General features: G+C 35.9%; 1 protein-coding gene across 1 annotated transcript; it reads left to right on the top strand.

Moving 5' to 3' along the window:
- Nucleotides 1-14,944: 14,944 nt before the first annotated feature.
- LOC120774285 (kallikrein-6-like) lies at nucleotides 14,945-16,042 on the top strand. Its single transcript, XM_040103778.1, has 3 exons — nucleotides 14,945-15,247; nucleotides 15,333-15,606; nucleotides 15,680-16,042. The coding sequence occupies exons 1-3, from the start codon at nucleotides 14,952-14,954 to the stop codon at nucleotides 16,040-16,042; spliced, it is 933 nt and encodes a 310-aa protein (XP_039959712.1). The 5' UTR covers nucleotides 14,945-14,951.
- Nucleotides 16,043-16,597: the final 555 nt, after the last annotated feature.

Raw genomic sequence — 16,597 nt, 5'->3', positions numbered from 1 at the left:
CGATATGAAGCATGAAAAAGTTTAGGTCATAAATAATGTCGACGTCTGGAAGCAGGTCACACTTACTGTAACTTAACCAACTCAGCAGCACTTGTTTTGGCGTTTCGAAATGTCACTTCTGTTGTTTTTTTTTTGCATTTTTTTGTGTGCTCCACCTCTCGCTGATGATATCTCAAGCTGTCTTTAATTTGCTGCATATGAGTACTTCAGCAAGTACTGCCACATATACACATACCATACGAGCATAAGAGCATGCATATTCCGTTACTTGAATACAAATATGTTTAGGAGGGTTAGAGAAGGAAAATATGTATTAGTGTACACTGGGCGAAAATGATAAGTACTCCAAACTCTCTTAACTAGTCGTATGAAATACCGCAACTTAATACCTAGTTTTTCAGAGTTACAGAATTTCTCAGAGAGATAGCTGTCAAAGTAAACATTTGTGCTTGACATTTACGACACTTAAAAATTAATATGACTTTAAAATAAAACAATTTATTATTAAATTAAAATATTAAAAACATTTTTAAGAGTCGTCACAAAATTAAAGATTTTTCCAAGAGTTAAAATTTTTAGTTTCTACTTTTACTAATAATCATCCCACTTCAATGACCCTCACTAATATGACAATGTAGTCGCTGCCGTTTACGCCCAAACTACTTAAGTAAACTGCAGCAATCACCACACCAGCACTCATTTTATAAGCGCCTATTTTTGGCCTCTGTTTTTAGGCTCGACGACACACATGGACCATTCAGCTATTTGAAGACATTTTTGTTGTCAGACTCGCATAAGTAGCATAGAGCTTTCAATATAACCAACATGTTGCCAACAAAAACCGAAAAAGAAGAGAAAATAAGAACAAAATTAAGTAGTTTCACTGATATCAGTGCCTTGCAACATGAGACTCAAGGAGCAATGTAGCGACTCAAGCTTGTAATGCGTTTTGTCTACGTGTGTGAGTGTCGTGCGAGCGCAGATTTATTTTCTTTTTATCAGTGCTATGCAGGCTGGACCTTGTAGTCGCAGAGTATGCTGACGTAAGTAGACTTCTGAGAGATTTTTAGAGTTGAATGTATGTATAATAGCTAAATAGAGACTGCATGTTTCAGTTGGAAAACATCTCTGTATTATATATGCAGCTAAGTAAATTAATATTTCTTTAAATGTACTGTAGGTTTAAGATGTTTTTATGGTAATATTTTACTTCTTACAAAATAGTGTTCTATTAACTATCAAACAAGTCCCGATTCTATTGCTTTATAAGAAGTTCTTGGCCTCAGAAAAATCTTTTAAAAATCTAAATTTGATATTAATTTCCATCTTATGAGATATTAAGATATTCGAACCAAAGACCTGTAGACAAAAATGCAAAAAATTCCAATACTTGTACAGAGGTTTTTAATGACTTAGTTTAACTATTTTTCTGCAATGAAAAGTTTTGAAAATTTGACTGTTTTCAAAAAACCAGTTGATATTCAAAGTCCTGCCTGTGTAAGAAGGACCTTTACCTCCTTAAATACCCATTTTTAACATTAAATAACTCTTGCATATATAAAGGTATCCCCGAATCGATGAAAAATATTTTTTAGATTGGTACAACCTGTTTTTTATATTTGGCAGCAGTTGTTCAGGATGCGAAAAATTTGCCTGGATTTTTTCCATGCAAACAAATTTGAACACCGAATATGCTTGAAATTTTGTATTTTCAGTAAAATGATGGCTACGAAATTTTTGAAAATATTTTCGAGGTATTTTGGGGAGTCTACCTTATTACCAATTCAAGTATTTGAGTGGCACAAAGAGTTCAGTGAAGGTCGTGAAACCACCGAAAACCTGCATCGCATTCAACCACCTCTGTTAATAACAAGGGCATCGAAAAAGAAACCATCTAAAAATCGTCATGTTGGAAAGATAAAGATTACAGAGAATCTCATCATCTCCAATGTGTCGACTCAAAAAGTTTTGGTTAAAGGTTTGGGTATGTAATGTAACAATGCTACACTCATACCAAAAGACCTGAAACTTTTGCGAAGACGACTCCAAGTAGTGGTCATAAAGTGATTGAGCACCCTTCATTTATCAAATTTTTAATCCAATAAAGATGGGTTTATGAATACGACGTCGAAACTGTCCAACAATCTAGCGAATCGCGCTATAGCGCTCCGCAAATGAACTGAAACTGAAGAAATGAAATTCGTTGAACGTCTTCCCAGCCGAAGCCTATTACAAGTGTATAAAAAATTGGATTAATCTTTGAAATTTTTTATAGGTTCGAAAGGATTTTGAAGGTGATAAAAAATTAGAATTGAATACTTGACAATGTAGTTTTTTTTCGACAGTCCGAGTCAAATTTGTATATTTCTTTACGATAATACATAAAACCAGAAACCGTACGGCATATTTGGTGGACGTAAAGCCCACAAACAAATCGGCAAAACAAATAATTGCATTATTCTTTAAAATTTTACTATACTGAACTCATATCAATTTTCACAACTTAATTGTGTTCTGCCCAATCCACAAAAAGGCAGGCCCAACAATTTGCTCCAACTACCGTGGAAAAAGCCTCTCCTTCTTTCGAAAGTGTGTGAATGATTAAAGGCCACCGTCAACAAACTGATTAAACTTTGTCAGTGCAGCTTTAAGTCTGGAAAATCAAGAACCAACTAGATATTCACCATGCGCCAAATCTTAGATATGACCCGTAAAAAAAATATCGACCTCTTCGTCGAAAAGGAGCCGCTTATATGCCACAATGTCTGAATTTGGTATCCCCGCAAAACTAATACGGCAATGTAAACCAAACAAGGTTTCAGGCAAGGACTTCTTCAGTATACTGCAGGAGAAAAAAATTCGAACTGCAGAACTGAATAGAGTAGATACAATCTTTTATAAGAGTATACAGCTGCTGGCGTATGCCGATGATATGGACGATGACAACATCGGAAGAGTCAGCGTTACGAGTTTTCAGAGAAAAGTTCTGCGGAGAATTAATGGTATTTGCACATTGGCAACGGCAGAAACCGCAGCCTATATAAAGATGAGCTGTACGAGCTATACGACGACATTGACATAGTTGAGCGAATTAAGAAACAGCGGCTACGCTGGCTAGGTCCGAATGGATGAAAACACTCCAGCTCTTAATGTATTATAAAAAAAAAATATTAGAAAAGTAAGGTATAGTATATCTTAAAGAAAAATAGAAACTCAATACCTAATTGCTTTATTTTCTAAGGACGCGATGTAAAAGACATTGTTTACCTGAAAACAAATAGCAAGCAAATACTATTGACATAACAATCATTCTGGATCAAACTTACTCGTACTCCAGCCAGTATAAAAATGCTCGCATACATATCTTAAGTCGCGCTGGACCTTTCCGATCCAGATAGATGGTAAGTTCTTAAATAAAACTAAGGAAAACTTAATATGGGAAATTTTTTTGTATGAGAATAGATGAGAATTTAAGAAAAGAACTATGAAAATAGGTGGTAAAAGCTAAGTGAATTCGAAACGAGTGAACATTTGGCTAGATCTAATAGAAGCTACAAGTCACCGCACAAACGTTTAGAGGCCATTTTTTGGTAATGTTCAAATTTATTTAATAGTCACGAAGTTATCAAACAGTATTATTATACACTATGTTTTGACCTTAATAAAAATATCCATATTATTTTGTCCACTCAATAAAGTCGTTTAATTACCATCACACAATATAATTAACATTTTTTTATCACTTGCATTACACAAATTGCACTTTCACTTATTTTTAACACCATTTTTTTTACTTTTTTAATTTTCATACACAAACGAAATCGGCCTCTTAGTTAAAAGTATCCAAGCTATTTACATAAGTAGTCGGCTTTTTATGGCCAACGCGACCTTTTCAGGCCCGACAACTTTTAAGCCCAATCTGTTACATTTATCCGCATTTCATTTCTATTCGTTTGTATTATACAATATAACTTCAAGTGTTTTGTACGCGGCGTTTGAGTGCTTGTAGATGCTGCGCACCGCCAGCTCCAGCCCTACAGCCAGAGTCTAACCCACTGTCAACGCGTCGCATATTAATGGCTTAAACATGCATAAACTCTACTTAAGCCGCCGCGCACCATTGCGCCTTACAACAACAACAGTAACAAAAACATGAACTACCAAGAAGCTGCCACCCATTCTTTCTTTTCACCGTATTCTGCATGCTCTGGCAACTTTGTGACAAAAAAATACTGTATAAAAAAGTTACACGCAAAGAAAAATAAAGCGAGTGCTGGGAATAAGCGAAGAAAAATTGTCCTGCGGGATTTTTTGCGGCTGCTACACTTGTTTGCATCCACGCAACCCACACCAACGCACATGGAAGTAAAGAAGACAGAGGCACTTGATGAGCCTGGCAGGAGCGCATGGATGTGGAGCGCAGAGAGGAATGTGTGGACGGACAAGTTGACTTTTTAACGCCACTCATTCGCATTTGCTGGTATTTATTTTTCGAATGTACTGCGCTGTGGTTGTGTGCGTGTGTGTGTGTTTGCATGTATTTTTAACCGCCATTTATTCGGTTGGTTGGCTAACTGTGGATTTTTGTTTCGCTGTTCGGTCGGTTGACTGTTCCCTGGTTTACCGCGTTATTTGTCGCTTTGTCAAGCCATTTGGGAGTTGAGCAAAAGAAAAACTTGCGAAAAAATATGCAAAATCAACTCCCAAAATAATAAAGAAACACTTTTCATATTTGTCACGCCCATTGACGGCGTATATTATTTTAACTCTATTAAAATAATATATTTTATGACACTTTCACACATTTCAACGGGTATGCATATACTCGTACCAATTATGGCATGTTTGAATGGTATATGTTTAAATTTATTGTTTCGAATATATTACGGTTTATTTTTCGAGTTCTTGACAGGAGCAGGGTATTAAGAAATAATCTGTTAATTTTTTAATCTCACATGTTGCTTGTAGTAAATTGTTGCTCATTTTGTACTTTAACTTAATTGTTGTGATAAGTATTAGAAGAATGAAGAGTAAATTTTCATAAAGATATGCGTCCTTAAATAATAATTCAATAACGGATTATTGTTAACCATAAATGTCACTTATAAGAAACCAACAAAACTGAAAAAAAAAAAATCAAAAAAGCAGCTACTCAACAATAAAAGACGATTTTTTTACTAAGATCCCAGCCGATGTTTTTCAAATAGTTTTTAACCGGTCTGCAGCATAAGGCCGAGCGTTGTAAAGATCGAAAATTATTGTCTCGAGTCTAGTCACAAATTCCGAGCATTTTTTTGGCAAACGATTTGATGATTTGTTGTCGGTAGCATTCCACATTAATGGCTCAATCGGTTTTAGAAGCTCATAATATCGCACGTTCTACAGGTAATGCGATGTATCGGTTTTGGTAAAAATTATTAAAAGAGCGATAAATCAAAAAGTAAATGTTTTACAGACAAAAAATTTTGCACCGAAAATGGTACAAGAGAGAATTATGGTGTCAAATTTTGGATCATGGGCGTAGAACCGCTTACATTTAGATGAAAATCTATAACTCGGAACCTACTGGACCGATTTCAATCAAATTCAGTAAGTAATATCCTGACATTTTTATATTACAGTGTAAAAACTCGCGATATCAAACAAAAAACCCACCTTCTAAAAATTGTAAATTCAACCTGATTCTTTCACTTTCCAGCATACAAATATTGCTCTCAAAATATTGCATATTACTCCTAATTATTTCCGAAATCGGACTATAGCTTTTCAGTAACCCAGTCGCTACATATGTGGACCCCGGTTAGTATGGCTGACTTTTGCCGAAAATATCGGTCAATATGTGAGATAAATTATTAAAAATATACCCTTGTGTCGAAAATGGGTTTAATTGGATCAATACTTCCTTGGACTACATTTACTTAATATAAAGATTTTCGAAATTCCAGTTTATTTTTTATCAAATATAAGGGAACTGTGGGACGGCAAGCTCCTTATATACAGCTGCAAGCGAAACTATTGATTTTCGGAAAGGTGGAAAGAACAGCTGATACGATTAGGAGTGTCGTGTCGCAGTGGAAAGAAAACGGACAGCCGTGAGTTGAAGCGGGAAAGCGAAACGCATATGCAGACAAAAAAAAGAAAGAGGCCGAAATCTGAAAGTATGAAGAGCTTGAGAAGCTGATCGACTGAGATCACCCATTCCGCAATCGATAACGATGAAATAGATTACTCGATTATGATAAAGTTCGAATAGCACTTACTCGCCTGAAGAACAAAAAAGGGAGAGGGACCAATGGATTACCCGCCGAGCTATTCAAATACGACAACGAAGAACTGACAAGGCGCATGCATCAGTAGGAATTTAACTGTTCTCTGCGCAATCTACAAAAAGGGGGACCGCACAATCGGCGCCAATTACCATGGGATGGTCTCCTTAATATGGCATATAAGGCCTTATCGAGCGTACTGTATGAAAGATTAAAGCCCACCATCAATATTGGACCTTATCAACGTGCCTTAAAGACCTGAAAAATGTACAATCGACCAGATTTCCACCATGCGCCGAATCTTGGAAAAGGAAGATCGAGACACACCACCCCTTCGTCGATTTTAAGGTCGCCTTCGACAGCTCGAAAAGAAACTGCTCTATGACGCTATGTCTGAACTTGGTATCTCCATAAAGCTGTGTAAGCTGACGTTGAGCAACACCAAAAGCTCCGTCAGGATAGGGAAGGACCTCTCCGAGCCGTTCGATGCCAACCGAGCTTTCAGACAGGGGTCTCCTTAACGTGTGACTTCTTCAACCTATTGCTGAAGAAATTAATACGAGCTGCAGAGCTAAATAGAGAAGGTATAATCTTCTATAAGAGTGTACACTGTACAGTTGCTGCGTACGTCAATGATATTGATATCATTGACCTCAACAACCGTACCGTTAGTTCTACTGTCTCCAAACTGGATAAGGTATGGGTCTGGTTGAGAATGAGGAAAAAACGATATATCTTCTGTCATCAAACAAACTGTTATAATTTTGAAATCGTAGATCATTTCGTCTATCTTGGAACCAGCATCAATACCAAAAACAATATCAGCTTTGAGTCAGTCTTCGCAACAGGTGCTACTTCGGACTAGAGAATGGTTTTGAGAAAGATTTGTGGTCCTCTGGCAACGGCGAATACCGCAGACGATGGAACAATGCGCTGTACGAGATATACGGCGATATTGACATAGTTCAGCGATTCAAGAGACAGTGACTGCGCTGGCTGGGTCATGTTGTCCGGATGAAAGAGAAAATACTCCAGCGTTGAAGGTTTTCGATTCAATACCCACCGTTGGAAGCAGAAGGAAAGGAAAACCTCCACTGCTTTGAAGAGATAAGGTGGAGAAGGACCTGGCTGCAATTGGTATCTTGAATTGGCGCCAAATAGCGAAAGGAAGAAACGACTGGCGCGCCGTTGTTAACCGCTTACACAGTAAAGAAGAAGAACCAATATTCTAGTTTAATATAAAGTTTGGTGCCAAACTTCAGATTTTATTTGCAATATAAAAAAACTGATGAACTAGTTTGGATGTTTACAGAGAGACGTACATGGGAAATCGACTCAACTCATTATGCAGATCATATGCAAACTTCTCCGACTTTTCTTGGAGTTATAAACTTTATAACAAACTTAATATCCCTCATTAAGGGTACCATAAATAACAAAATTAAGCTTCTTATAATAATTCGTTAAAAAATTACAAATCCTTCTTCGCTGATACCTTCTTCGGATTTGGACATTAGGATAAATCTGAACAATGACCACAAATACATACTTATTTTGTTAATAAGAATCAGGTTATATGATTATAAAGGTTATGTTTCAAGCACTCTTCATTGTGGAATATATAATAACTATGGATAAAAAAATCGCTTTCGTCTTAAGAGAAAATAAAAACCTTTAATTCACAATAAAATTAGGCTATACTTATTTCAGATATCTCTTAAAAATATTCATTATTGCAAATTTGTTTCATTTTTCGAACAGAAAATCCACAGATGTTCTTCAGCGCTCAACGCAAATATTAACTAAAATAATATTCATACCCAAAAATAACATTTGCATTCACTTTCAGCATTTTCAATAAAGCAATTTACAACAGCTTTCCAAAGCTTAAATCACACCGGCAAGAGCAACAGCAGCAGCAACATTTATTGAAATACGAAACAAGTGGCTGCTGCGAGGTCAGCAAAACAATATTACCATTGACCTTCGATTGTGCCGATTGTAGTGATTGCTCGCTTTGCTTCGACGAAGCCAAAATGTGTAAACGCCATTTCACAGGCAAGAGCTGAGGAAAACTTTTATCATAAATTTCGAAACAGCTGCCAAAAAAGGTGTCTGTTCGCGCCGAAGTAAAAGTGTGAAAGCGCCAGCACATATTTTTTCATAATTTCTTTTGTGGAGGGCTACAAGCTTTGCTCGTGGTTAAGGTCACCCATGTTGGTAGCAACAGATATTCATATGAAAAGGATGTACTCGAGTTATGGCAAAAAAAGCAAACACCAATTTGGACAATCGAAATGCGTTATTGCACAGTTGAATGCGTAGCAATTTCACTTTTCTCGGCGGTGAAGAAAAGTTCAGGAAAATATTTGTAAAGTGTAATGTGTTTTTTGGTTGTTTGGTGGTGCCATTCAAACAATATACTGCAGATGTTGGCTATGTAGACAATAAAGCTAAAGTGAGTGAGTTTGGAATTTAAGAATTTCGGAAGCAATACTTTAAGCATTGATCTTGGAATGTAGAAATATTTTGCGACTTCATATTCATTATTATTTAAAAAGACGAATAACTTATACTTCTTGTGTCTAGAAATGTAATTTACAATGTCATTAAACGTTAAACTTATGAATCTATCTCAATGGAGCACACTTATCATGACGTTTTTGTATAACACTTTACGTAATCTTTTCATATACTATAGAATCTATAAGTATAGATCATAAGTCTAAATATTTGTATATAAATTTAAATGCAATACTAACTGTAATGTACATTCCGAAGAATTCCCACAATAAATGTTGGACAACATGGCGTATGAGTAATAAGTAGAGATAAACTTGCGAATAAGGACAAGGTGAACCTTCTTTTACTTTTGTAATGTTATTGACAATGTGACCTATCAATATTGTGTAAATTGGTTGATTACGGGATATCAGTAACCCTCAACATGAAATTTATCAATGGTCTGCAGACTGTAACATATGAAGTTTGTTTCGAATTGCTTGCTAATAAAATAGGTCTTGGGATAGGGTCTAGACATCTATCTGAGGTGTTATTTCAAAAGCAAAGCTTTCAACAGAACAATTAGTTGACCAATTTGTAGCAAAAGTCATAAAGAAATAACAGAAATGAATGACATTCTTGAAAACATTTTTTTATTTCAAAGGGGTGGTTTATCTTCGGGTTCAAATGTCGGCCTATTTTTGACGGCACTGCAGGCTCTTGTGCAAACTGCCGGTTTTCGCCCAGGAGCCGAAAACTCCCGAGCACATGATTGTAGACTGCACAGTAATCAAGGACCGAGGATCTATATATTGGAATAGGGATCAAATTGCCTTAAAAATACACCCAGATACTGGAAATTAATCAGATTGCTGGGTACATATGAGTTTCTGTGACAGAACGGGAAGACTTTAGGTCGAAAATCTCGTCTCAATTTATTTCTATCTATATATCTATCTTCTACAGATTATATTTCAGCAACATTTTTTTATGACATCAATTAATAAATATTTTTATTTATAGAAAACAACAATCCATTGAACGAATCATTGCTGGTGCGAGGTTGTTGACTTCTTGGCAATAGATTCCAGCTTCAGCACTTTGAAACCAAAAATCTCGTAAATGAACATACTTTTAAATTCTCAATTTAATATTCAATCAATTTCTATATAGTTATGAAATAGTATGTAAAAAATATATTTTTTTTAAACCGCGAAGGTAAACGACCCCCTTAAGGACATAGACTAACATTATAATTGCCACTTAAGTGGTGGATAAAAGGAAATATTTACGAAGAGACTAATAATAGTGAGTATGAATGATCCATACAATTCTAAATTTACTCTATAAGGGGACATAAACTAAATTTAAATCGGTTTTAATGACTAATTAAATAATACTAATTATTATATGCTAAATTAGTTTCGATGACGTTTTATGAAAGAACTGAATTGGCTTATTTACATTTTTCTTAATATGTACAACAGTTAGTTAATAATCACTCATTTTAACCCAATACAATCCAGAATTCAAATTATTCCAAAATTTTTACAGTCGTGTTTTTGTTCTCAAAATGCAGATTTGCATGTCCGTTGAGTTAACGGAGGAAAAGTGGGGCCATGCTTTGTACGTGATGTTTTCCCACGATTGAGCGCCATATTTGATTCAAAGTCACGTTTTATCAAAGCATACAATCGCACAATCGAAATTTATGCATTTACAAGGTGGTCCAAAAACTAAAAAAGTCACACAAATGTAATTCGGAATTTAAATAATAATTATTAGTATTAAGAAAGTTAACAATATTTTAGAACATTAGAAGATTTATAAATATGTTTTTTTAACATAAAATGAAAGCCCATTAACCAAGAATGTATTGAAAAACTTAACCGAAAAAATCGAAAACAGAACTACACAGTTTGGTTTGATACGATGTGTGGGAAGTGTCGTCGACTTGTTGAAACCAAATGTCGCCGAGATCTTCAGCTTGAATTTCAGGCATCAAAAAGTCGGTTGTCATGGCACGATAACGGTCGCCACTGACGATTCTCAACGGCATCAACGGCAGAAATATAAACTGATGATTCCACCGGCCAACAAACCACACCAAACCGTGGTTTTTATACCCTGAACAGGATATATCAAGTTTGCCACGAAATTTGTAACACCCAGAAGGAAGCGTCGGAGACCCTATAAAGTATATATATAAATGATCAGTATGTTGAGCTAAGTCGATTTAGCCATGTCCGTCTCTCTGTCTATCCGTCTGTCTGTCTGTCCGTCTGTATATATACGAACTAGACCCTCAGTTTTTAAGATATCGTTTTGAAATTTTGCAAACGTCATTTTCTCTTCAAGAAGCTGCTCATTTGTCGGAAATGCCGATATCGGACCACTGTAACATATAGCTGCCATACAAACCGAACGATCGAAATCAAGGGCTTGCATGGAAAACTTTCGCATTTGATGTGGTATCTTCACGAGATTTGACATGGATTACTGCTTAAGGCTTGCTTAACAATATAATATCCGAAAAAATTGTTCAGATCGGATTGCTAGAAGCATATAGCTTCCATACAAACTGAACACATAGCTACTAAAGGAAATGCACGTGTGAAAAGTATATTAGTTTCGGTGCAGCCGAAGCTAACGTTTTTTCCTGTTTCTGATTAAAATGGCAGATCTTGAATCTCTTTCAGTTACTGTTCGTCCCAAATTCGGCACTTTTGCTTGTTTAAATGCCCATTGAGCCAAAAATGAGCTTCATCGCTGGACAAAATTTGGCACGAAAACGTGGAATCTTTTCGCAACTTTTCAAGAGACCATAGAGCGAAGCAGTTCGCTTGGGAAGGTCGAGCGGCTTCAGTTTTTGCACAAGCTGTATTTTGAACGCCTTCAATTTAAGATCTCGACGTAAAATGCGCCAAGTCGTTCCATACGTCAGTCCGAGTTGTTCCGAACATCGCCAAATCAACTATCCACGATAAAAAAGGATCATTGGATCATTCATTTTTTAGGTTATGATACAATCACCGAAGAAATAGTTTATATTGGATTTCTATAGCATATAGTTGTGAGGATTATTTTCTAGCGCAATGGCCCGATCATCGGAGAAATTATTCAGGTCGGATCACTTTTTCTGTTTTTATATAAGACTAATGGTAAAAAGCTTTCATTCTGATAAATAATGACAGAACTTTTTGTGATTTCGTATCTGTGAAAGTATTATTTAGAAGCTTTAGGACCACCATACGATATATAATATATAAATGTACATACACATGTATTAATGTGTGGTTAAGAAAATATATATCTCCTGGTATTTAACCTTTTGCATATTATATTAATATTTTCATTTTCCCAAAAGATTCTTATCCTCCAACTGGTGTGTAAAGAAATTCGTGAATTATTGGGAAGACCTTCATTTCATGTAAGAGTAAATTGTAAAACTTCAAACTTAAGTACTTAAGCTAAGTACTTAAACAAACTGTGAGACGTGCATTACGTCAATTAGTACTAAAATCGAGAGAAATGATTAGGAAAAGTATATATTTTCAAATTAAGTATAAACTAAAATATTGAACCCTTTTCTCTGAAATAATTAAAAACAATTTCAGAAGTAAAAAGGCAAGTAGCAATGTATTCACTTCAGAGAAATCAAAATATTAATTAAACCGTGCCTGAACTGTATCAATTCTATATCTTAATAACATATCTAACAAACTATTTAAAACCTGTCACAATACATTACAAGTAAACACTACTCCATTGAGACTTGATATCCTCATAGAAAAGCTCATGCCGTTATCGAGATACCACAGACAAGACTGCAATTCTCAGTTGTAATTAAAATTGCAATCATATTGCAGCGAGTAATAACAGAAAATATAAACTAAACGACTAAAAGTAAAAGAAAATATAACATAATAACGACAGCCATGCACTCGAGCATTCCTTTCCGCAATTATTCTCCTAGTCTGCCTTCCTATTACTTTGTTCTCGAAATAACCTTATTATCATCAGCGGTTTCGCGATTATTCTCATTACATTTATCTACGTATGCCAAGTGGAAAAGTAATTTTCTCTGCGACAAAGTGGACAAATGACGGAAAGCAATGGAAAAGAGGCAAAAAATCGTAATGACTTGTTGTGATGAGCGCTACGTCTTTATTAGTGGATGTGAATACAAATACTTTTTCAGCTAAGTATATTATAACTACTTGTATGGGCTCTTAGAATATACCTATATTGATCATACATACATACTACAAGTAATAAAAAGATAAAAAGTTATAGTGGCTTGCCTTCTCAATCACCAAGTCTTTAATAATTTATGGCACTGATTCATATATTTAGCTTTTCTTTTGAATAGTACTTAAAAGCTGTTCTTAATGTATATTTTTCATACTATCCCAGTTTAACCTTTCAAGGCTATACCCTTAAGAGAGTTCGTAAAAAATTTAGTTATTTCCAGAGGTATAACTATTTTAGTGACATGACATCCAAACCGTCACATTCAATTCGACATTTAGCTTTTGTTTTTATTTCTTGAGTTCTACTTAACTGATTTACTCCAAACTTGGTAAAAGTCTACTCTGTAGCTACATATATTTTGTCTTTATCGAGTTCCCTGGCAGTCTGAGGAAATTGATATTTCATATGGACGAAATCAGTCAGGTCATTGCAACGCTCATAAAAGAACGGCCTACTGAGCGTACTATTCGCAACACCCATCTTGAGACCTAAAACTCATTATTGGATAATATTCGAGCAAATAGACCACATCCAGTACATAGTGAAGAAAATATAGCAGCCGTAGCTGAGAGTCCATTCGAAGCTACATCGTTTTGCTCTATGATCTATTGAAAAGTTCCAAAAAGATCCGACGTTTTCGAGCAAAATTTTGTTCAACGCTGAGGCCCATTTCTGGCTCAACGAGATTCAACAACGAGTTGCTGTGGTTTGTAGACCAGTAGTATCATCGGTCCACATTTCTTCAAAAATGATGCCGGTGGGATCGTTATCGCGCTATGATAACCGACTATTTGATGAATGAAATTTAAGTTCGTGATCTCGGCAACATTTGGTTTCGACAAGACGGCGCCACATCCCACACATCGGATCAATTAATAGATTTATTGAGAGAACACTTCGGTGAGCAGATAATTTCATGTTTTAGGCCGGTCAATTGGCTAACAAGATCGTGTAATATCACACCGTTAGACTTTTTCCTGTATGGCTATGTTAAGTCTAAAGTTTGCGGCCAATTGATTCGACTCAGGCCTTGGAGCAAAACGTCACGCGTGTTATTCGCCAGTTACCAGACGAAATGCTCGAACGAATTATCGAAAATTGAACTCAACGGACGGACTATCTGAGACGTAGCCACGGCCAAAACTTTAAAGAGATAATCTTCAAAAGTTAAATGAAGATAATAAACACTCCCCATCAAATCTGAAGTTTCTGTGTTTTTTCTTTAAAACTGTAGAAAATGGTGTGAAATCGGACTATAATTTATACTCCATTTGATTTTTTCGTTTTGCAGTACATAAATCAGGCAACAATGAAAACATCGGAAACAAACTTTGCACAAATATTGCCTTCAAAGAACGCCAACTTTACTGTGGACTATAAATTTTCGAGTGGCCAGGAACCGAATATGTGACCTAGGTGCCTGTGTGTGACTTTGCACTGAAAATATCGATCAATACGTGAGATATATTAATGAAATTCAGAGAATTTACTTTCCTGGTAACAACATCAAAATCAGGTCGATACCAGCCCTATCCCTACATATCCAATAAAAGAATTTTAAACTATCGGTTAACAGGTTAGCAAAATTCATTTGATTTGATATTGAAAAACTTTATGAAAAACTTGTCATATTTCAAGTACACCCACTTTTTAATTGAGGATGAGAATATTTAAAAATGTTTTCAGGGTACTACGGCTTTTGTATATTGTTTCCAACTTTACCTATAACTTTGCTCACAAAACTTATTTCTAAAGAATTTCATTCAATTTTTTTCAATTTCAATACCAGTCGTTTGTTTGGATTTCAAGCATTTTGTTTACCCTCCATGTACAATTCAATCTGTTCCGAAAAATCGACAAATCGATTCTACGAAATTTGTCTTGTCTTTTTGTGTGAATAACATCAAATAGAAATAGTTTCTGGCATCTATGTCTACATTACTACAACTCTCGCCTATTCTCTGTTGTACAACATTATTTTTGCTACTCGGACAAAATGTTCACAGCCGAAGGAACACCTGCCTTTATAACAGTAAAAGGCTCCCGCCGAACATGAACTTTTCATTTCTTAACGGAATTGAGAGGTTCAAGAGACTTCAACCTTACAAGCATCTCGTATCCATACGTACCACCCGAGCGACCGCGTACTTCGGAGACAATCACATTTGTACTGGTTCAATCATATCCAGCAATTTAATATTAACCTCGGCGCATTGTGTTATTGAGTGAGTAGAGGGTTACCTGTACCAGTGACTGCTCATATTATTGTAACTTATTTTATTTATATAATTTCTCTACCACAAACTCTAGTCGTCGTAAAATTATTACTCGCACACATCGTCTTGTCGTGGTTGCAGGGGCGCCGAATCGTTTAGTTAGGTCCAAGAGAACGCTTGAAATGAAAGTGCTCCAAGTGATGCCTCACAAAGAATTTATACCAGCAGGTGCTCACGATATAGCATTATTGCGTCTCGCTAAAAGTTTTCCTGACGACAATGACTTCATCAAAGTAATACCCCTCAATGAGGAGATTATACCAAATGGAACAAAGTGCCGCATCCTTGGTTGGGGTCAACTGTTTTATGTGTGTGCTTACTTTCTTTCTGTATCGTACCCAAATGTGTGGAAATATTATTGATCATATTTTATTCCTACAGCGCGGTCCTTACGCGGCTGCACCAATAAATGCTGTTTTAACGGTATTTTCATATGATTATTGTCAACAATTTTATCCCGATGTATTTGATGAGACGATGATATGTGCCGGCAAGACAGACCCATGGGATTTGAACGCCTGTCGTGGAGACGCGGGTGGTCCACTAATTTGTGGTGATTTTGTGGCCGCTATTGTTTCTTGGAGTTCATACTGTGGTGAAATTCGCAAACCAACTCTTTTTACCAGTGTATATCATCATCTCGCTTGGATCCGAAAGACAGGCGCAGGCCACGCAACAGTAGTAAAAGCAATTAAGTCGCTGGATTTGTTTTTATGTACACTATTCATACATATCTATTTTTGAGAATCGCTTTTGGTACCTATATTTGGTTCTGGGAATTGTAGAGGTTTGATATTGATACCCTTGATTATCATTTTATAAATTACTGTAAAACAGTTGATAACACTTTATGTAAACAGTTAGCTCTTTTTTGTTGTCTATAGACATTTGATGGTTACTATAAAACGGTTAAAGTCTTAATAAAACTTATATTTATGAGGGAGTTCCGATAAGTTCACCGCCCAACGCCGCCACTACTCGCGACTCGTTTCGTATTTTTGGAAAAAATGGTTTCAAAGCGACCGTCAAGATACGAGATTTAGTATAATCGTTGATTTGCTTTCACTAATTAAAAAGGATGATTAACAGGAGACTGACAGACTGTGTCAATATGCCGAAAAGTGGCTATCAGGCTGTCATTTAACACGAAAGTATTCTCTATTAGTGTTCATACAAATGTATGTACATATATACAAGAACTTGATTTTGGCCGATAAGTTCGTATGGCTGTTATAGTCGCATGTTATAATGACACGATCTGAAAATTTTTTGGGAGATTGTAGCCTTGCTTTGGTCCAC

This window comes from Bactrocera tryoni, chromosome 4, assembly GCF_016617805.1.
Source record: "Bactrocera tryoni isolate S06 chromosome 4, CSIRO_BtryS06_freeze2, whole genome shotgun sequence".
Taxonomy (NCBI): Eukaryota; Metazoa; Arthropoda; class Insecta; order Diptera; family Tephritidae; genus Bactrocera; species Bactrocera tryoni.
The sequence above is the reverse complement of the archived record's forward strand: the minus strand, read 5'-3'. Positions and strand labels throughout refer to the sequence as shown.